The sequence below is a fragment of the Labeo rohita genome, chromosome 1 (genome assembly GCF_022985175.1).
Source record: "Labeo rohita strain BAU-BD-2019 chromosome 1, IGBB_LRoh.1.0, whole genome shotgun sequence".
Classification (NCBI taxonomy): Eukaryota; Metazoa; Chordata; class Actinopteri; order Cypriniformes; family Cyprinidae; genus Labeo; species Labeo rohita.
This window is the reverse complement of record NC_066869.1, coordinates 5100014-5121994: the sequence shown is the minus strand read 5'-3', so window position 1 is coordinate 5121994 and position 21981 is coordinate 5100014. Positions and strand designations below refer to the sequence as shown.

Sequence of the window (21981 nt, the reverse complement as noted above, 5' to 3'; positions counted from 1 at the left end):
TTGATCATACATAAATATGAGTTTTATTTCCAAATAATATCAAAACAATTCAACTGAACAAATATTGATGCCTCGAGACATGATGAAACCAACTCGCTCCACAAACTCAAACTCTGTGTGTGTGTGTGTGTGTGTGTGTGTGTGTGTGTGTGTGTGTGTGTGTGTGTGTGTGTGTGTTTTCTACTGGTAATAGAGCTCGAGGTTCATGCCGTCATGGATTTCATCTGATGCTCAGAGTCAAGGATCTGAACGATTACACGTATAAATGCACAAATGTCCCCAAAAACACTCTTAATGGACAGACTGAATGTTTTGTACAGACTTATGGGGCGCTTTTACTCGACAAGCACAAAAGACCAGGAACTGGCTCAAAATATAATGGTAACTCTTTACGATGAGGTTTTATACTTGAATACTTCTTTAGTCAGCATTTATTAATCCCAGTTAATCTGAACTAACACACTATTAAAATCAAAAGCTGTATCTGTTAATATTATTTAACAGACTTGAGCTAAGAGTGAACAGTTGTATTTTTACTAACTAATGCTATCAAAAATAAATAAATATGGTTTCTCATTGTTAGTTAATATCATTTAAATCATATTTCATTCATTGAAATCAAGTGTTACTCATGCATAGAAAATCTTTGAAAGACATTATTTTCTTCCAGGTTTGTCAAAATTTCCTATTTCCACGTGCGTCTGGTCTCTCAGTGTGTGTGAACAGTCCTGCTGTCACAATGACGCTTTACACACATTAAACAAATATACAAAAACATTTTTGTATGCGTTTCACGTTCACTTATACACACTGAGGGACGAGACGAAATGCTTTTCTGCATCACAGACACTGTCTGTACATGCCTGAGATTAATTAAAAGAGCAGTCAAAAAAAAATGAAAATCTGCAGGTCATCCAAGATGTAGAGGAGTTTGAGAGTCCAAACAGCTGATAAAACATCACAATAATCCACGATAATCCACTCCAGTCCAAAACAGCTCTAAATAAACATGTGGCTGGATTTTGATGCAAGACGTACCTTTAAAAAAGTAATTAGTTATAGTTACTAGTTACTTCTCACAAATAGTAACTGAGTTACATCATTATAAAAGTAACTAATTACCAGGGAAAGTAACTATTGTGTTGCTTTTTTTTTAAAAAAAAATTAAATATATTAAATAACTTGGATGACCCCAATATTAAATATGTTAAATGAATGAAATTTTAATGAAATTAATTACATTTTTAGTTTACTCACCAGACTAATATTAAATATCTGATATAATATTATAATTATAATTAGCATTCAACTTTAGTAATTAGAATAAGCATGTATGAATGCATGTTTGTCATGTTGACTGAACTTAGGGCTGGTGGTGATATTGTTTGTAATTTAGTGTTTCTATGAACGTCTTATTACTACCGTGAATTCTACTATTAATAACAATATTAAACACACCAAGGTTTAATGAGCTGCTGGGTTCATGAATATTAATCACGTTGTCTGCGTTCGCTCGAACTGATTTGCTGTAATCAAAACAGGGACAATAATAGGTGAGCGCCAGCCAATGAGATTGCTGTTTGCACATTAGTTCCGCCTACTACCGGAGAAACCAGCAGTTCTTAAAAGCTCTGTTGTTTTGAGAGGAAAATACAACAAAGAATATCGTTTACACGTAGCGCGTCAATTCTGCATGGTATAAGACTCTGTCGCTCTGTATCTTTCTTTGCGTGTGTGTGAGACAAAGTGGCGGTAGTCGTGTGCCTTCACACTAGAGTTTACAGCTGCGCTGCGCATCCATTCAGATGAACTGAAAAATCAAATTATAATAATATTATAATAAATGATAGTAACGCCGTATTTCATTGGCAGTAATGGTAACAGCGTTGTAACACAGAAAACAGTAATTCGTTTGATTACTCGTTACTGAAAAAATAACGCTGTTAGTAACGCCGTTTATTTATAACGCCGTTATTCCCATCACTGTGCAAGAGACAACAGGAGATGGACTTTTTCACTGAAGGAAGCGTTATTATGGATTATGGACTCATATTTTCGTTTAAAACATCTTAATGATGGATGCATTTCAGCTTTTGTCTTCTCAAGAGGTGAACTGACGGACTGGAGTGGTGTGGATCACTTGTGATGTTTTTATCAGCTGTTTGGACTCTCGTTCTGACGGCAGAGGATCCACTGGTGAGACAGTGATGGAATCACACATTTCTACAAATGTGATGAAGAAACAAACTCATCTACATCTTGGAAGGCCTGACTGCTCCTTTAACCCATTGCTGGCGGTGACGGCGAGCTGCGTGTGAAGGATACAGTCTCCCAGTGACACGTGGTCCTTGAATATGGTGTACCTGCACACAAACACGTCACATTAGATTCACGCTTGACTGCTGTATTTTCCACTTATTTGTTCGCCATTCATTCTCACCATTTCTTGAGCACAATCTTGTCCCACCGTGTGCCGGTCTGAGCTGCGATCAGCTTCTTCAGGTCTCCGATCGTGTCCTCCTGACTGACACACACAGTTAAGACCAAAACAACACAAATGACACCATCACCTGCCTCCAACAACCACCCAAACACACTCACACACTACACAAACACAGTCAAACAGAGATTTTTGCACACCAACTCGGTGTTTCAAAGGATACTTGCATTTGACCCGGACCTTCTTCCCCAGACGATCATTACAAACCACCTCAATCATCTCTGAAAACACTGAGACACAAACACCAGTCACTTTCTTTGAGCTCTCAGTAATATATGCTTCATCCTGTGCATTTCTATATTAAATCACGTCAATGACTTCTTTGTCATCATCATTCTTGTATCTGCTTTATATAATTATTATTATTATGAAAAAAATGTCGGTGATTATCTGTTTACTGCCATTATTTTAATCGCAGGCTTTAACTCTTCCAGTAGCATCTATGACATGAAAAAGCGGCGCGTTTCATTTAATCACACAAATTGCGTCACATGTTTTACTGTACAACAAAGTCGTAATGTTGAATATGTGTATAAATAATCAACAGACAGTATAATTTCTACCTGATTTGTATCGTTTGCTCCTGCAGATAATCAAACGCGTTTCTCTCGCAGGCGTTTGCCGTAAACCAGTGCAGTGAAGAAAACATCCGCTCACATTTGACCAATAAGATGCGCGCACGTTTAACTGACAGCGAGTTTCGCCAATAATATTCAAGTAGGGCGAGGTCACCATGGAAATTGCCGCTAATCGATTTAAGGCGTCGTGATGAAATCGTGAGAACTGTTGCATTTTAAGTCTGTTCTTAGTAAATGACCGCTGTATATACGTTGTAAATACTGTATTGTTGATACTGGGGATCCGTCAAGAAAATAATGATTCTGCTGCTTTCCTTTTTTTACCTTTTTATTACTTTTAGCATTGTTAAACAGCTGTGACACGTGATATCTGTTACTATTGTCAACGCTGGTCAGGTTTAACCAATCACCGTCTATTTAGATCACCGCACACAGATTTTTATATTTAAATAACACTATAGATAGTCACATGGTGTGCTTCAAGTTGTATTTCAGAAAGAATTCGTGCGAATTAAAAGTGTTGTTTTCTGATTATTGCAAAATGACAAAAGCATCCCGAGGTTTGCACGCACACGCGCTGCGCCCTCTGTCGGTCAGTCTGGTCACTGCAGCAGCGGAACATCAGATCAGAGCCGCGCCGAGCCGATACCACTCAGAAATCATGTCTGACGACGAGAAGCTGCCGTCCGGATGGGAGAAGCGCATGAGCCGGAGTTCGGGTAAGTCAAAGCGGCCCCGTGTCACATTTAAACCCGGAACAGAGTCAGTGATTGGGCGCATGTGAGCAGATGCGCATGCTAACTGGCTAGCCGACACCGAACCGCCAAAACAACCGAGCCGCTGCGAAACCCGCCCAAAATAACGGACCGCCGGTTTAGAGCCCAGCATGAAGGACTGAGCGGTTCAGTGCCCGAGATGAGTAAAAACATCAGACACTCGGTACCTGAACATGTATTTAACCTTACCTGAACGTTTGAATTTCTAAACAAACGCCTTGATAAATCTGGGCCAGGCTGGTTTTTGGCCATGTGAGGGTTAACAGTGTTCACTTCCAGTGTCTCTGCACAGCCTAGTATTCAATGGGTAGGCCTGCTTTTTGTGTTTTCGAATATTTTTGTACAATACATATGAATTTATCTCATTGACTATTGTTATTGTAGGCGATATGGTCACAAAACAGACCCTGTCAGGTCGATCGGGTCACTGAAGGGTTAATCCTGTCATGATGACCCGCTGACTGTACCTTATTTAACTCATTACAGAGATACATTAATACATGGACAGGAAATGAGTGATATGAGATGATTATTTTATGATCTGTCTTGAAAATTATTCTGATGTTTCCACTAAAAATCTAGTCCATTTTAGTGTAGAAAACATTTAGCTAAGTGGCAAGACACAGCAACAATAATATTACAGTATCAATCTAAGATGCTTGTCTTTTTTTTTTTTTTTTTTTTTTTTTTTTTTTTTAACATCCAAGTTTACATATTTTAATTTTAATTTTATTATTTTGTGGTGTTTTAGTCAGAGTTTAAATATATATCTAATTAGGATTTTTGAGTAATTTTTAATAGTTAAAATAGCCTTGAAATAAGTTTACATTTTAAGTATTAATCACTGTTTTTGAGTGAGCTTTATCTTTTCCTGCCATACACACACACACACACACACACACACACACACACACACACATATATATATATGTGTGACCCTGGACCACAAAACCAGTCTTAAGTCGCTGGGGTTTATTTGTAGCAATAGCCAAAAATACATTGTATGGGTCAAAATTATTGATTTTTCTTTTATGGCAAAAATGATTAGGAAATTAAGTAAATATCATGTTCCATGAAGATATTTTGTAAAATTCCTACTGTGAATGTATGAACTTATTTTTTGATTAGTCATATATTCATATCATTGTTAAGAACATTATTTGATGAACTTTAAAGGCAATTTTCTCAATATTTTGGTTTTTTTTGCACCCTCAGATTCCTGATTTTTAATTAGTTGTATCTTGAACAAACCATACATCAATGGAAAGCTTATTTATTCAGCTTTCATATGATGTATAAATCTCAATTTTGAAAAAAAATGACACTTATGACTGTTATGTGATCTGGGGTCACATATATATATATATATATATATATATATAGTATATTATATATTATATATTATATATAGCCAATCTTACATTGTATGGGTCATAATTATCAATTTTGCTTTTATTGCTTTTATGCCAAAAATCATTAGGATATTAGATATTTTGTAAATGTCCTATCGTAAATATACCAAAACTTCTGATTAGTAATATGCATTGCTAAGAGCTTAATTTGGACAACTTTAAAGGTGATTTTCTCAATATTTTCATTTTTTTGCACGCTCGGATTCCAGTTTCCCAAGTAGTGGTATCCTGGCCAAATAGTGTCCTCTCCTATCAAACCATACATTCTTGGAAAGCTTATTTAATCAGCTTTCTATTAAAAAAATTGCCCTTATAACTAGTTTTCTGGTCCAGGGTCATATTTTATTTTTGAAATTTTGAATTTTTTTTTATAAAACAATGTGTAAAATCAGGTAATTCTCATGGAAACGGTGTCATAATGCTTCTTAATTAAATTAGGTGTCATGTTCTGTTTGGTAAAATACAGTGTGCTGTATTGCGGTCTGATCTCTGTGTGTGTTTCAGGTCGGGTTTATTACTTCAATCACATCACTAACGCGAGTCAGTGGGAGCGGCCGAGCGGATCGGGGGCCGACGGCGTCGGCGAGGTGGAGAAAGTTCGCTGCTCTCATCTGCTGGTCAAACACAACCAGTCGCGCCGGCCGTCCTCCTGGAGAGAGGAGAACATCACGCGCACCAAAGAGGAGGCGCTGCAGCTCATTCACAGTAAGAACTGCACATGTGTGTCAGACGTGTCGTGTGAAGTACGTGTATGAATTTACACATGTGTGATTGTGCGTAGAGTACATTGAACAGATCAAGTCTGGCGAGGAGGACTTCGAGAGTTTGGCGTCTCAGTTCAGTGACTGCAGCTCGGCGAGGAACGGAGGAGACCTGGGCATGTTCGGCAGGGGTAAGACTAGTGAAACGCCATTAACCCACCCTTCTACCGACCGCTTTTAGTAAACAGCTTTGACTTTAAATGAATGTTGTATAAGCATTTATGCAAAATACGGTGTTGTGAATGCAGAATTTTATCCATTGTGACCTGTCTATATCAACGTGTGTGTGTCAGGTCAAATGCAGAAGCCGTTTGAAGAAGCCTCATTCGCGCTGAAGGTCGGAGACATGAGCGGCCCCGTGTTCACCGACTCAGGAGTCCACATCATCCTCAGAACCGGATAACCGGCCGGATTCCCTCTCCGTCACGCCTTCATTCGTTCATCCCGCAGATAACTCACACAGTACACACACTATCCCAGGATTCCTTATCTTAATCTGTTTCCCTAAAAAGCCTCACTTGGCTTGACAAAGCTGCACGTTTAGTCCTTCCGGTATTTGAGTCGTCGTACATGTTACAGCTCCCTTTCGACAGGCCGCGAATCCTGCATCTCTACCCAGCATTCCTTTCATCCGGCTCGGCTAAACACTCGCATGATCTGCTGTCCTGCGGCAGCACTGGCGCCTGAACGTCACAGGACCAGCTCTTATGACGGACAGTAGATGATCGTATGACAGATCTCTAAAAATTGACCAATAAAATTTACCATGTCACTAAAGCAAATGCTCCTGTTTTATCTCAAAGCATGAAATTATCTTTAGTGTTGAATGAGTTTTTCTGGTTACAGGCTGAAATTCGGTTACACTCTCTTCTGTGCTGTTCTTTTAAGTCTTTATCCAGTGCAGTTGAGAAAGTCACAGAAATCCATTGGTCGGAATAGCCAGGTTTCCATCTAAGGGTTTTTTGTGAAAAAATATGTACCGCTTTAAAATTTAGTTAATGGAAATGCCATTTATTGATACAATTTCTCTTGTGTCGACAAAATCTTTTTCTGTTTATCTTTAGCGCATAAATTCTATATCGATAGTTCATGTTTGGAAACACTTTTTGTCAAGAAAAAGGGCTTTGACGCAAATAAATGCGGTGTCACGTGACAGAATTAGCCTATAGGCAGCGTCCGTGTTCATGCTGTTGCTCACGTTACAGCAGCGTTTCTCTGTAGTTCCACATTAAATCATATTCATGTTATTAAATTGTATCTAAAATAATTTTATATATGGTAAGAAAAAGACAAGTTTCCTTTCAAATATGCACATCTTAATTTGATGTTCCTTTAGTACGTTGCAAGTTAAAATGTATTGATTTTGTACAAAAAGTACAGAATTTGACATGAATTTGCTTTGGCTTCTTGGCTTATATTTTCATTCTTGTTTTGTTGTCAGGTGTGCTCCACTGTTAAATTTAAAGGATTTGTTGTGGAGTGAGGGGCAGTAAAATGGCATGGTTTTTCAATATGTTTGGCTGACTGTGTTTTATTGTGACAATGAACAGGCTGCGTTTGGTGAGTTAGTAATGCTAAAACGTCTTGGAAACAACTTACAATACTCCTTTTGTGACCATATCTAAGTAAGACTTTATTTAAAATTATTTTAAATATTTCTTTTATTTGTGTACCTTCACAATAAAAACAAAACATTGTACTTTTGTTAAACAAACAGGAACAAACTGCTACTTGTTACACTTTTTTTTTTTTTTTTTTTGTTTTGTTAAATTATTCATTATTTAAAAAAAAATATATATATATTTTGCAAATAAGCTCATTTGTTTCTTTTATATAGAACTTTGTGTTTTTGTGCTGCAGGTGTGTGATGTGACCATGTGAATCCGCACGTTCTGTTTATGCTGCTTTTTGCGTGTACAAAATGAATCCCTAGGTATTTGTAATGGGTCACAGCCGTGTAATTTATTTGTAATTTAACTTAGCTTACTCTTGCCAGGTAATGGTTAATCATGGCTTAACGACCGTCAGTTGTCGGTTAGGAGAAATAAAATAACGGAATGATCATTCCTATTTCTAATACAGTCTAATAAAAGTTAATGAGAAAAATAATACAACTGCACCTGTGTATGAATATTGTTTGATGCTCGGGTATCTAATCTAAATAGTGTATAAGCCTAAGTACCAAAAAAACCCCTCATAACACCTGTTCATACAATTAGGCCTAAGTTTTGTTTCAAAAGGATGAAGAACAGGATACTAGCCTATGTAATTTGCGCAACAGGTGAAATTATGGATGGAAACAGCTCAAGGGCAACTTTTTTCGCGATATGTCAAAATGTGACATTTTGGTTTTTTATCGGTAAAAAGCCAGCTGGATGGAAACAGGCTTGATTTTTTTTTTTTAACGCATAGTCTTTGTCGATAATAAAACATTGCAAAAAAACTGGATGGAAACTTGGCTAATGAGACCAATGGGGTCTAAAAATAAAACCCATATCTGCATGCATAAAAAACTGTTAAGAATTGCATTGTTTATCAAAACGTATCTCTTTGGGTAGCTCACTGGTGTGATGGGCTGTTTCATTTTTAATGGGGTGAATCAGTGAGAACAGGTAGTGTGGTGTTGTTTAGGTTTGTCTTTGACAGACTCAGTCTGTGCAATCAAATGTTCTAAAGTTGTGAAACACTGTTCTCAAATAGTCCAGTCACTAGCAAATATTCCAACTTGCTCCTGTGGAAGAACAACCAAGGTGAGTCACCAAATCAGTGATTCTGAATATTAAAATGGAGTGTGTGAAAAGATCCGCAAAAGTTTGACCATTTTGTATGAATGAAAGTGATTTGATATGTTGTTTGAGAGTTACAATGGTCTTTCTCCTACAGCAGTAGAGCGAATGCACGTCTTTACATTCAGCCTCACTCGTTCAACGCAGTGAGTGACCCCTTTAGGCTGAATTCAATCTGTTAATCAGTTATCTATTATTAGTGTTCTGTTGATGATTATTTGTGAGTAAGTGGGTGGTATTTAGGAACGTTCTGTGTGTACAGGTAGCTAATAAATAATTTGTTGGAACGGAATTTCCGTTTTTTCCCAGTTTGGATAATTCCTAAATGTGCGAAAAGAATGTTTTACCCAAATTTCTTAAAATGGACTTTGACACTGAGGAGGAGCCTGAACGGCAGATATTTAAAGGAGCGCTTGTCTCTTCTACAAGTGGAGAACACCAACGGTGAGTTACTGGTTTATTCTCCATTATTTTCCTTAAAGCTTGTCTGGATGTTCTGAAGTTATTTTATACAAAAGAGCTAAAACAATGAAGTGGTCTAAGTTAAGAATTCTTCTCTTAAAGGAAACAAAGATTTCTGCTGTGCTCTACTGAGAAGAGATTGAGAAGATGGAGGTGTGTTCATCTCAGTTTCCTACATGTCAGCAAATTCCTACAGATTATTTTCACCATTTTAGTTTGATGTTCATCTTTTTCTTTCTCATGCAGATGATGGTGTTTTTGGCAGCTCTTCTGCCTGTTTTACTGGGCTGCGATTGCGGTCATGATGTAGACAAACCGGTGGACTGTTCTGACATCTATAAATCAGGACAAACAGTCAGTGGGATTTACTCCATCTATCCAGCAGGTGATTTTCCTGTCTGGGTTTACTGTCAGATGATCTCAGATGGGAAAGATGAAGATAAAGGACAATGGACGGTAAGAATGTGACTCTAGATCATTAAACTCACATCAGAACATTGATCATGAATCATATATTGTATATAAACCCATCACAGGTGATTCAGAGGAGAATGGACGGCAGTGTGAATTTCTATCGGCCGTGGAATCAGTACAAGAGAGGATTTGGGAATGTGGAGGGTGAATACTGGCTGGGTAAGATCTCACAGCGTGTGTCCGTTTGTGTGGATGTTCAAGTCCAGTGTTTGCTTGAACGTGTTCTTCATGTGTGTGTGTGATCAGGGCTGGAGAACATGTACCAGCTGACACGTAAGAACAAGTACATGCTGAGAGTGGATCTGGAGGACTTTGAAGGAAGAAAAGGTTTCGCTCTGTATTCGTCCTTCTCTGTGGATTGCGAGTGTGATGGATATAAACTGCATGTTTCAGGATTCACTGATGGAGGAGCAGGTAGGACACTTTCATTTATACCCAATGAAAATGCATTTCCATTGGGTTATTGTCCTTAGTGATGCTCTTCCCCTCTACAGGTGACTCTCTTTCTATCCATAATGGATTTAAGTTCTCCACCTTTGACAAAGACCAAGACCCTTCAGACACTAACTGTGCCAAAGTGTATCTTGGGGCATTTTGGTACGCAGCCTGTCACTATACAAACCCCAACGGTGTGTATTTATGGGGTGAAGATCCCACCCATTACGCCATTGGTGTTGTTTGGTCATCGTGGAAGAATTACGCAGTCAGTATGAAATCTATCAGCATGAAGATCAAACGAGTGTCTTAGAAACATTACAGCGCTTCTGAAAGGAACGTTTTGTACCTAATTTTATGACATTTTAAGCATTTCATTCCTCTTTTTTCTGCGTTAAGAATCATGTGAAAATGTGTCTTTGAAATGTATGGTTGGTGGTGTAGTGCATTGAAATTTTTTGTAGAGTTACTGTTTACATGATTCTTCACTCCAGAAACTTTCAGTAAACTTTTGTAGGGAATTCAGAACTATTTGTTCAGTCCTGACATTATCTAAATCTACAAATGTGAATATGTCCAGCTTTTAGCAGGAATACTGTGCATACTGTGCAACAAAAATGATCATTCAGCCATAGTGTGTATCCAAATGCTTGCACACAAGATTCAGTGTTCACACATGCTTGGAGGACTGGTAATGTGGAATAATGGGGTTCCTGAACAGGCATCATATTCTCTATTCCAGGGGTCTCTAAAGTCTGTCCTGGAGAGCTTCAATTCTAATTCAACACACCTGAATCAGCTAATCAAGCTCTTACTAGGCATACTAGAGACGTCCAGGCAGGTGTGTTGAGGCAAGTTGAAGCTAAACTCTTAAGAACTGAGTTTGGAGACCCCTGCTCTATTCCAACTGGTCCCTGGGCATTCAGACAATATTCAGAATGAATTTTTTTTATGCTAACAAACGCTAACAAAGTGTTATTAGAACATATATTTGTTAGTAGGGTTTAGACCTACAGTATATAGTGAACCCGAGTCCTCTTGCATATAAAATGAGAATTACACTATGTGTCCGCAAAATGCGTGCTTACAAATAAACAGGAGTATCTGTGTGCAGATAACATGGGGAAAAAGTACACGTCTTTTGAGACATAAAAGGTTTGTATTTATAGGGAAATGTTAACCAGTTTATGAGCAGTTGAACTGAACTCCTCATTTAACTGATGTCTATTGTGGAGATTAAAAAAAAATAAACATTGCACATAATGCCTTCCATTTCTGCAGTTTATTGTTGATTGAAGTAGTAAATTTAAAGAAGTGACTCAAAACACGAAAGTAGAGTTGATGCGAGCACGCAACACTATATATTTACTAGAGATGCACGATATTGGATTTTTGCCGATATCCGATATGCCGATATTTTTTCATCTCATTTTGGCCGATACCGATACCGATATATATCATTTTATTTGGAAAGTTAGTTTTTAACAATAACTTATTCGTTAGGATTAAATAAATAGTAATGAGTGGTTTACATTCAATCCCTTCTTTTTCATCAGTAGACTAGCATTATTTATGATCTGAATTTTGTAAATTAAGTTCACTTTTGCTATGTTATAAGCCGAACTTCGGATGCTTTCACTTTCGAATTCGCAATCTGAATACAACATTTCAAAACGAAAACAGAAAAGTAGAACTAAACTGGGTGACTGTGAGGGTGCTTTGCGGGACATGAACAGGACATAATTCATTGCTACAATTTCTTAATTCGTTCCTATGATTTATTAATTTATTAATTTGTAAAATGAGGGAACGAATTAATATGTAGTATTAATGAATTGTTAATTTATTCCCACGAAATATTTTATTTCCCACCCGCAATTTATCACAGTAAGAGATACGAAAACATGGATTAAAAGTGAATGACAAGAAAATAAACCTAAGAAATTAAAGGGTGAGACGGTGAGGATTTGGGAAAATAAAAATATTAAGTTATGTGGCAATTCGTGACCAACTGGCAAAACAGTACACTTTTTTTGCACAAGAATACCAACATGTTTACCTTCTCTGGTTTAACAAGCGGTCTTTTACCCTACTCGAAAACCAAATCCTCCGTCCGCCATCGTTTCCAGAATAGTCGCGTCCTTTTTGCCGTCACCACCTGGCTCGTGCTGACACTACAAATACAAACCAGGCTCTACACCCGAAGCGCTCACAACGAAAACTACTCTTTGCGTGATCAGTGAAATCCTGAATATGCCACGGCTTTGTAACTCTGTAACCCGCGCTGTATGGAGCAGTGCGACCACGTCAAATTTTAACTTGCACATTTAAAAAAAAAAAAAAAAAAAAAAAATCTGACAGTTTTGATCATTCTAGAGCCCTGCAATACAAAGGCATTCAACATGGAAAGAAAGTAATAGAAATGTAGTCACTAAGTCATGTTTAATTATAATTTCTAATTATTTTATACGGTGCACTGCGCTCTGACAGGGCTGCGGGACACGAACATAATTATTTCCTACAACTTGTTAATTCGTTCCTACGTTTTATTAATTTATTAATTTGTAAAATAAGGGAACGAATTAAAAAGTCGTATTAACGAATTCTTAATTTATTGCCACGAAATCTTTTATTTCCCACACGCAGTTTACCCGCATAAATGATCCGACAACATGGATTAAAAGTAAATGACAAGAAAACAAACCTGCGAAATTAAAGGGTGAGACGGTGATGATTTGTGAAAAGAAACTATAAATATTATTAAGTTTGTGGCAATTCGTGACCAACCGGGAAAACAGGACACACAGCCGCTTATGGCTTTAAATGTATTGGCTCGAACTGCATGAATCCAAAAGTATGGTCGCTACTAACATTTGCCTGCTAACCAATTATTTAACTTATAAAGAATGCTTTGTACCTCACTTGTGTCATATTCACGAAAAATGTTTCATATGAGCAACAGTGTGTTTTGCCGTTGCACCGCCGGAGAAACAGAATTCACTGACCGCGCGCCGTAATTACTTTTTATTTTAAATGCAGATCATGTCATGTGCAAACACAGCCATTGGGTTTCAAAATACAACAAAGAGCACCATAAACCCATTTAAAATGTGCATTTAGCGATCTAGTGACTGGATATGAAACAGGCAACAGTAAATTATCCCAAATGGAACAACGGCGCGCTTTCTCCTATAGCCGCTGCTGCCACTGCACGTGCTATTGCTATGCATCATTCTGTATGTGTATTCTCAGTTTAAATGCAGCGATACAAAACAGTGTCAAAACTTTGCTTCAAGAATGAGCCACACTGCTGACGTGATCTAATCCCTAGCACACCCTTAGCACATGTGAGTTAACATATTCATCTTATCGGCAAAACATATCGGCATAATTTTTCATATCGGGCCGATGCCGATATTTACATTTGAAGTCATTATCGGCCGATTCCGATATCAGTCCGATAATATCGTGCATCCCTAATATTTACTGAGTTTACAGAGGAGAGGAAACCCTTAATGATGGCTGTGTCCCCGCAGGCCTTGAAATGCGTCCTTTGCTTTTCAGACAGCGAAGGACAAGGATCTTTCTTGGCACAGGTTCAGTCCGACCTTCTCTGCCTTCGATTGTGTGGCCTTTGAAATCCTTGTCCTTCAGAGCATGAAGCCTCTGAGTTGGGAAACATCTTATGAGTCTCACTTGTGGACTTTATGCGCAAGGGCGCCCTCCGGAGTATGAATGAAACAGACATTACATAAGAGTGTTCAGCGCTCTGTAATGCTCACATCGCCTAGTGTTGAGCAAAAATTGGAAGAAAAAAATATGCCTCTTTGAGATGCCATATGAGAATCCATCAATATTCTCCAAATGTGCATGATTTGCATGACATCCTTGAGAGGGACATTGTTTAGTCAAGGTTTCCTCCTGCAGCACATCCTGGACTAACATCGTCTCATCAAACAAACTCCAGTTAAACAACACATTTAACCTGGTATATTCAGTATCAGTTGATGCTTGATTTTGGTGCACATCCAAGTGCATTGTTCTCCCGGACTTTTCTCTACTTTAATCCATTTTTATATGAGTGGAGGATTTCAGAGCTACAGTATTGTCATTTCCCAGTGTACTTCAACTGAAACTGGATGGAAAGAGTAATTATTCATGTCTTTTAGAGCAAGACACTTGTTACTGTTTATTGTTCTGTAATGAAGGAATAAATGGAGTATATTTTATATAAAAAAATGCATTACAGATTATGTAAACATTGCAGATTCTTGACTGTTTTAAATCATTTTCATGGCTGGAAAGTTTATGAACATTATATTCATGAACTTTGCGAAAACTGATAACTTTGTTATCAGTCTGTATCCGATAACAAAACTCCCAAGAAGCAAACTTCCCCAGATCTGTGCATCAGCACACTCCTGTTTCAGGCAGTTTCTTTGACTCTGATATGCATTTTCAGCTGTTAGATGTTATATAGACGCTAGTGTACCTTTACAAATTATGACTAGTCGGAAGAATTTCCCACAGATCTACTTTGAACATCTCAAATTTCCAAATTTGCAGAGAAATCTGATATTTCTGACCTAAAATTCATAAGTCATAAGTTCATAAGTGACATGCAAAAGCATTTTAGCATGAAGATTTCTTACAATTTAAGAATTTAAAGTGGTTGCTGATATAATAAATACAATAAAAATAAAACTAAAATAAATCATTTAAAGAGAAGATATATAGGCCCAGTTTCACAGACAGTGTTTAGACCAGGCCAGGATTAAGCCATAATTCAATTACGACATGTAAATCATTTTTAGAAAAACATCTCCTGTTTTCATGTCCATTCGAGTGGCCCAGCCAGAGTCCTGACTTGAACTCTATCGTACATCTCTGAGAGACCTGAAAATGGCTGTCCACCGACGGTCCCCATCCATCCTGACCAAACCTGAGAGGATTTGCAAAGAAGAATGACAGAAAATCCCAAATCCAGGTATGCAAAGCTTTTTGCGTCATACCCAAAAAGAATCGAGGCTGTAATTGCTACCAAAGGCGATTCAGCTATATACTGAGTCTGAATACTTACGTAAATGTGATATTTCAGTTTTTTTCTTATTAATAAATATACAGACATTTCTAAAATTCTGTTTTCACTTTGTCATTATGAGGTACAGAGTGTAGATTAATGAGAAAAAAAGATTAATTTAAACAATTGTACTATCAGGCTGCAGCATAACAAAACTGAAAAAAGTGATGGGGGTCTGAATACTTTCGGATCATTTGGCACAGCTGATTGGTGTTCTTCTGTATCGGTAGCTCAACATACAAATATGTGACTAGTGCTGAAATCAACATCTAAGACAGGGACAGGCAACGTCGGTCCTGTAGTGCCGATGTCCTGCAGAGTTTAGCTCCAACTCTGGAAAAAACCTCACCTGCCTGTAGCCCAAGTTTAAACTAAGTGTGACGTTAGCAGTTTGCATCGTATGCAGGAGTGAAATATTAAGCATATTAGCAGCAGTATTTAGCATCTGTGTTTATGCAGAGCAAAAGGCAGTTTAAAGCATGTAATCGCTCTGAGGACACGCCGATACTACACTCTTAAAAATAAAGTTGCTTCACGATGCCATAGAGCAACCTTTTTTTGTCTAAATGGTTCCATAAAGAACCTTTAACATCTGAAGAACCTTTCTAAAGCACAAAAGGTTCTTTGTGGCGAAAGAAGGTTCTTCAGATTATAAAAAGGTAAGAAAGAGATGGTTCTTTAAGGAACCTTTGACTGAATGTTTTTTTACTGAGTGTAATGGTGTTTGAATGAGTATCTCCTTGTGTATCTACTCAAGTATTAAAAAGTATCTCCTTTGCACTGGTGTTACTGTGACACTCTGGAATAGTAAATAGCTTTTTCTGGCTACATGCAAATACTTGAAACTATGGAAGCTTGTGTCAGATGTTTGCTATGTGTTAGAGTCTCATTTCTTGTGTTTTCTATTGTTTAAGTTGTCAGTTTTGTTCATGCTTTTTGTGGTTCTCTTTCTGTTATCCCTGTTTTAATTGTGTTTAGGTGTTCCTTGATCTCTCTTGATTGGTTGTGTATTTAGACTTGTGTTTGCTATGAACTTTGGTCGATTATTTGTTTTGTTAGCTAGGTGTTAGTAGGCTTATAATGTGAACCTGAGTGCTCTTGCATACTAACTCAATAGGTAAAAACAAATTGCTGACAAATTAGCTGGGATATCTGTTTAGAAAAACTGCACATTGTTCTTTTACATATATAAGGTTGTATTTGTAGGAAAGATTGTCAGTTCTTGAGCAGTTCAATGAAATTCTTTAGTTACTGTTTCTGATGTCTGTGAAGATTAAACAAAACACACATTAAGACATAATGCCTTTCATGGATGCTGTTAATTGAAGTTTTTTGTTTATTAATTTCCATTGTTAATTTAAAGCAGTGACCCTTCCCAAAAAAAAGAAAAGAAAAGAATTGATGAGAGTACACAACAGCCGTATATATTCTTACATGATTCACTACACAGTTTACAGAGGAAAGGAAACCCTTAAACCTTAATTTGATTGTTTTGTTTCTGAGAAGGTCTAAGGCACACGTCTGATCTTCATGCTGATGGATTTCATACAGACAGTATAGTTGTTCTTCCAGGTGTACCAAACATTTCCAGTGGCTAAAAGGGTGGTATCTTCTTCCCACAAATACACACCATTGAGGTTTGCGTAATGACAGTAATTGTACCAAAATGCCCCGAGATACAGTTTGGCGCAGTTCTTTTCAGAGAGGTCTTGGTCCTTGTCAAAGGTAGTGAACTTCTGTCCATTATGGTAAGACAAAGAGTCACCTGCAGAGAAGAAGAGCATCAAAGACAAATGAACATTTACTCATCCAATTGTGATTTTTAATGTAAATGAAAGTGTCCTACCTGCTCCTCCATCAGTGAATCCCGAAACATGCAGTTTATACCCATCAGTTTCACAATCCACAGAGAAGGACGAGTACAGAGCGAAACCTTTCCTTCCTTCAAAGTCCTCCAGATCCACTCTCAGCATGTACTTGTTCTTACGTGTCAGCTGGTACATGTTCTCCAGCCCTGATCACACACACACATGAAGAACACGTTCAAGCAAACACTGGACATGAACATCCACACAAACGGACACACGCTGGGAGATCTTACCCAGCCAGTATTCACCCTCCACATTCCCAAATCCTCTCTTGTACTGATTCCACGGCCGATAGAAATTCACACTGCCGTCCATTCTCCTCTGAATCACCTGTGATGGGTTTATATACAATATATGATTCATAATCAATGTTCTGATGTGTGTTTAATGATCTACAGTCACATTCTTACCGTCCATTGTCCTTTATCTTCCTCTTTCCCATCTGAGATCATCTGACAGTAAACCCAGACAGGAAAATCACCTGCTGGATAGATGGAGTAAATCCCACTGACTGTTTGTCCTGATTTATAGACGTCAGAACAGTCGACCGGCATGTCTTCATCCTGACTGCATCCGCTCACCAGTAAAATCGGGAGAAGAGCCACGAAAAACACCATCATCTACACGAGACGGAGAGAAAGAGATGAACATGAAATGAACATGACACTGAAATGAAGCTGAAGGAATGTAGAGTTATTGATGAACTTACTGTCATCTTCTCAATCTGTCCTCAGTAGATCACAGCAGAGATCTGTTTTATCTAGACAAAAAAACAAACAAACAATATTTTCAACTTTTATTTATTTTCTGAAAGTTGTATAAATGTCTGAATGTTCTGTAAAGTAAATGAAGAATGAAGCAGTAACTCACCGTTTGTGTTGTTCAGTCTGACACAAACACTCTTTATATATCTGTCAGATTTTCAGGCTCCTCCTTTGTTACAGAAGAAAAGTAAATGATGAAGACCCACATTTCGAATGCAATTTTAAAAAGGCATCTGTCGTCCTTGATGCAGGTTAAACATGCAGTGACAGACACAGTTGTATTTTATATTCAGTAAATCTGACAAAATCTGGGTGATTTAATTTACAGCTACAGTTTATAGTTTGGTTTAATTCCATTAAGATTAAATATCATTTTAGATGTTTTTCTCATAATGTGCATTACATTTCATTAATGTCTCCTGTGTTGTCTTCCTTCCAGCCTTCCTGATAACGTTCGGGGTTCAGACACACTCTCTCTATTTAAATCTAGATTAAAGACACATCTTTTTAGCCAAGCATTCAAATAATGCATCTCATAAACTTTTTCTGCAGCTATATCTGATCAAATGTTCATTTTAATCTTTTAGCTCTGGTTTAACAAACCTTCCTTTTCTTAGTTTGAACAGCAGCTACGCTAATTATGTTCCTATTTGTTCTCTGTTTTTGCCATGGGATTGACATCCCATGGTAACTAGGAATTCACAAGCTCCAGTGTGGATCCAGAACACTTAAGAAAAGATGATGCCAACCCTTCAGAGGACTTCAGATGATGCCAACCCTGAAAACATACAGCACTACCAAATTCTGCTACAAATTTATAGTGTTCTTTGTCTGTTTGATTACATCATTAATTGATCTTTACCAGACATCTCTACCATATGTACATCAAGCTACTACTACATATATAGTAAAAATGTCAATTTGGTGTAAAGCTGCTTTGCAACGATATGTATCGTGAAAAGCGCTATACAAATAAATTTGAATTGAATTGAATTGAATTGAATTGTCTGACGTTCTGGCTTTACATGCTGTGCTTGTGCTGTCTTCGGTGCTTGGCCCTGAATTCATATATTCTTGAAAGGAAGATGTAAAATTGAAACTCTTTTTTTTTTGGTGTAAACTTCAAAAATAGTTTTATAAATGATCCCAGCCGAGGAAAAAATGTCTTATCTAGATAAACAATGGGTTATTTTCATTTAATTAATACAATTTAAAAACGTTTTAATCTCAAATGCTCACAAAAAAGTGAACATGCAAAGAAGATCAAACACCCTTAACAAAAAAGGTAAAACAGTGATATAGGACGATTGAAGTTGAGGGAGAACATGAGATGGGAGTTTTTCCACATACACTAACTGAACTGGAAAAAACAGAGTCCATGCAGAGTGAGACAAGACAAGTGTTTGACATTAAAAAGTATATAAATTGTATTATTTTTATGAAAATAACCAATGGTTTTGCTAGATAAGACCCTTCTTCCTCGGCTGGCATCGTTTACAACCGCATTTGTGATCGTTTGAAGCTGCATTTAAACTGCATTTTGGAAGTTCAAACTCGGGGCACCATATCAGTCCATTATATGGAGAAAAATGCTGAAATGTTTTCCTCAAAAAACATAATTTCTTTACGACTGAAGAAAGAAAGACATGCACATCTTGGATGACAAGGGGGTGAGTACATTATCTGTAAATTGTTGTTCTGGAAGTGGACTTCTCCTTTAAGCATCCAGGCCGATTTGGCATGAGATATCAGTCTGTGTACCTTACAGATTTGTACACTGCCCAAGTTCTGCAGTTTAGTTTTTTGCCTTCTTTTCACTGAGCGGGAGCATGTCCGGAAGACCACACTCAAAAATGGTTTGTGGAGAGCTCAGCAGACAGGGCTAATGTGCATTTCAATAGTTCTGGTGGAATTCCGTGTGGGCTGGCAGCAAAACCTTGACGCACCTTTTGAATGGCTGCATGGGCCTCATCCAGTGCTGTATGTCACAGCTAACCCTTATATCTAAAGGCCGTTCCACTGTCCACTACCTCTGGTTGCGGTTAGTAGCAGTACAGCTCTGCCTGAACACCATAATGCCAATTACCCATTTACATGAATCGTGGAAGAATTTATTTAAATGTAAAATGTCAACATGATGAGAAAATCCTCTTACTCTGAACTATGACCTTTAAAAATTTGTATACTTTTTTGTAGACATTACAGATTCTTGGCTGTTTATAAGCCAAGAAGCAAAACCTGCTGATGAAAGGAACAGACAATAGTGCTTTATGAGGATGCGTGTTTACATATTCACACACAAAGCTAAAAGTCATGTGACTCAAATTCAAGACATTAAATATTGGTTCAGAGTATATCTGGCAAAACTCTGCAAGCAAACTTCCCCAGATCTGCGCCTTAACACACTCCTGTTTCAGGCAGTTCCTTTGACTCTGATATGCATTTTCATCTGATAGATGTTATATAGACAGATGTGTACCTTTACAAACATGTCTATTCAAATGAATTTCCCACAGATAAACTCTGAATCAATGTGCAGTAACATCTCACATTTCCAAATTTACAGAGAAATGTCATACACCAAAGTGATAGCAAAGTGTCTGAATTCTTATGTTAGTTTTTTTTTTTCTTTGTCATTATGGAGTGTAGATTAATGTGAAGAAAAAAACAAAGAAAATGTGAAAGCATTTTAGCTTAAAGTCACAATATAAAACGTAAAAACCTTCCTAAAGTACTGTTTATGTCGTGTTTCTAATGCATTTAAGGTAAAATCAGATGAATATTATAGAAGAATATTATGGAACTATTATGACTTCTAATAAATTACAAACCAGTTCTTACACTGTAAAAAACAAAAAACAGAATTTGTTGAGTCAGCTTAAAATAATTTGTTACCTGCTGCCTTAAAATTTTACGTTCAGTCAACTCAAATAAGTTTAGTCAACTTGAAATGTTAAGTTGTATTAAGTGACAATTTAGATATTTGTGTTTGTTAAACTTCAAAGCAAGGTAAGTAACCCAGCTGCCTTAAATTTTTAAGTTGAATCAACTCAAGTATCTAAGTTGTCACTTAGTACAACTTAACATTGAATAAACGCTTTTTGAGTTGACTGAGCTTAACATTTTAAGGCAGGTAACAAATTATTTTAAGTTGACTCAACAAATTGTTTTTTACAGTGTACATGGCTTTTCAGTGAAAAAAAAAATGTACATGAATATTTCTTACAATTTAAGAATTTAAAGTGGCCAATGATATAATAGACATAATTTAAAGATAAGATATACAGTGTCTCATAAGGTGTTGTTTCTGTTTATCTCACAATTTTGACTTTTCCTCACAATTGCAAATTTATATCTCATTTCGGAATTCTGAAAAAAAAAAAAATAAATAAAATAATTGTGAGATAAAAAGTCACAGATACATTTTTATTTATTTATTCTATGGCAGAAATAAGCTTCTATAACAAGGCATTGAATGCCGGTAAGGCTTATTCATATGGAAACACTTGAAGATGCATGTGTTTCTATATAATTAAGCACCAAACAACAATTACTGTCAGGAGCTTAAGATGCAGTGAACTGCATATTCTGAAGAGCTTCTAGATCAGGGATAGGCAACGTTGGTCCTGGAGTGGCGATGTCCTGCAGAGTTTAGTTCCAATACTGAAAAACAAAGTCATCTGCCTCTAGCTCTGGTCATCCTAAAGACCTTGGTTAACTTGTTCAGGTGTGTTTGATTAGAGTTAGAGCTAAACATTGCAGGTCATTGGCACTCCAGGACCAACGCTGCCTGTCCCTGATCTAGATGCTGAGTGAGGGCTCCTCCTGCTGACAGACAACAGGCTTCACACGCAGACTTACATCTTCATTCATTCTGAGTCCAGATCATTCCAGTGCACTGAAACATCTCCACAAAAACCAGCAATGACAGACTGTTCACTGAAATGTCATGTTTTCTTCATCTGTGCTCTCCAAAGCTGATAGAAATGAAGAACACTTTTTTTTTTTTACTCCAAACACTTAATGTGTTCCCTGCTTTTACAAATAAAGGATTTTTATGGCATTTATGGTTCCATGAAGAAGCT

At 37.3% G+C, this 21981-nt stretch overlaps 4 protein-coding genes across 5 annotated transcripts; 2 read left to right on the top strand and 2 right to left on the bottom strand.

Annotated features, from left to right (window-relative positions):
* Positions 1–4: 4 nt before the first annotated feature.
* Positions 5–3192, bottom strand: ubl5 (ubiquitin like 5). 2 transcript variants are annotated; one of them, XM_051108152.1, is made up of 6 exons: positions 3064–3192; positions 2664–2730; positions 2441–2524; positions 2326–2363; positions 178–224; positions 5–145 (listed from the first exon to the last, which is right to left on the bottom strand). In XM_051108152.1, the coding sequence occupies exons 2-5, from the start codon at positions 2717–2719 to the stop codon at positions 181–183; spliced, it is 222 nt and encodes a 73-aa protein (XP_050964109.1). In that variant the 5' UTR covers positions 2720–2730; positions 3064–3192; the 3' UTR covers positions 5–145; positions 178–180. The 2 variants fall into 2 exon arrangements, with proteins under 2 accessions (XP_050964109.1, XP_050964100.1); XM_051108143.1 differs by having other exon boundaries at positions 5–224.
* Positions 3193–3639: 447 nt separating this feature from the next.
* Positions 3640–6499, top strand: pin1 (peptidylprolyl cis/trans isomerase, NIMA-interacting 1). The gene is made up of 4 exons (XM_051108109.1): positions 3640–3797; positions 5771–5971; positions 6048–6158; positions 6321–6499. The coding sequence occupies exons 1-4, from the start codon at positions 3740–3742 to the stop codon at positions 6428–6430; spliced, it is 480 nt and encodes a 159-aa protein (XP_050964066.1). The 5' UTR covers positions 3640–3739; the 3' UTR covers positions 6431–6499.
* Positions 6500–9273: 2774 nt separating this feature from the next.
* On the top strand, positions 9274–11456 carry LOC127164201 (microfibril-associated glycoprotein 4-like). Its single transcript, XM_051107993.1, has 5 exons — positions 9274–9428; positions 9522–9731; positions 9812–9908; positions 9996–10163; positions 10244–11456. The coding sequence occupies exons 1-5, from the start codon at positions 9423–9425 to the stop codon at positions 10495–10497; spliced, it is 735 nt and encodes a 244-aa protein (XP_050963950.1). The 5' UTR covers positions 9274–9422; the 3' UTR covers positions 10498–11456.
* Positions 11457–16772: 5316 nt separating this feature from the next.
* On the bottom strand, positions 16773–17764 carry LOC127164221 (microfibril-associated glycoprotein 4-like). The gene is made up of 4 exons (XM_051108030.1): positions 17543–17764; positions 17366–17462; positions 17111–17278; positions 16773–17029 (listed from the first exon to the last, which is right to left on the bottom strand). Exons 1-4 carry the CDS (start codon positions 17750–17752, stop codon positions 16773–16775), a joined length of 732 nt encoding a protein of 243 aa, XP_050963987.1. The 5' UTR covers positions 17753–17764.
* Between the last annotated feature and the right edge of the window lie 4217 nt (positions 17765–21981).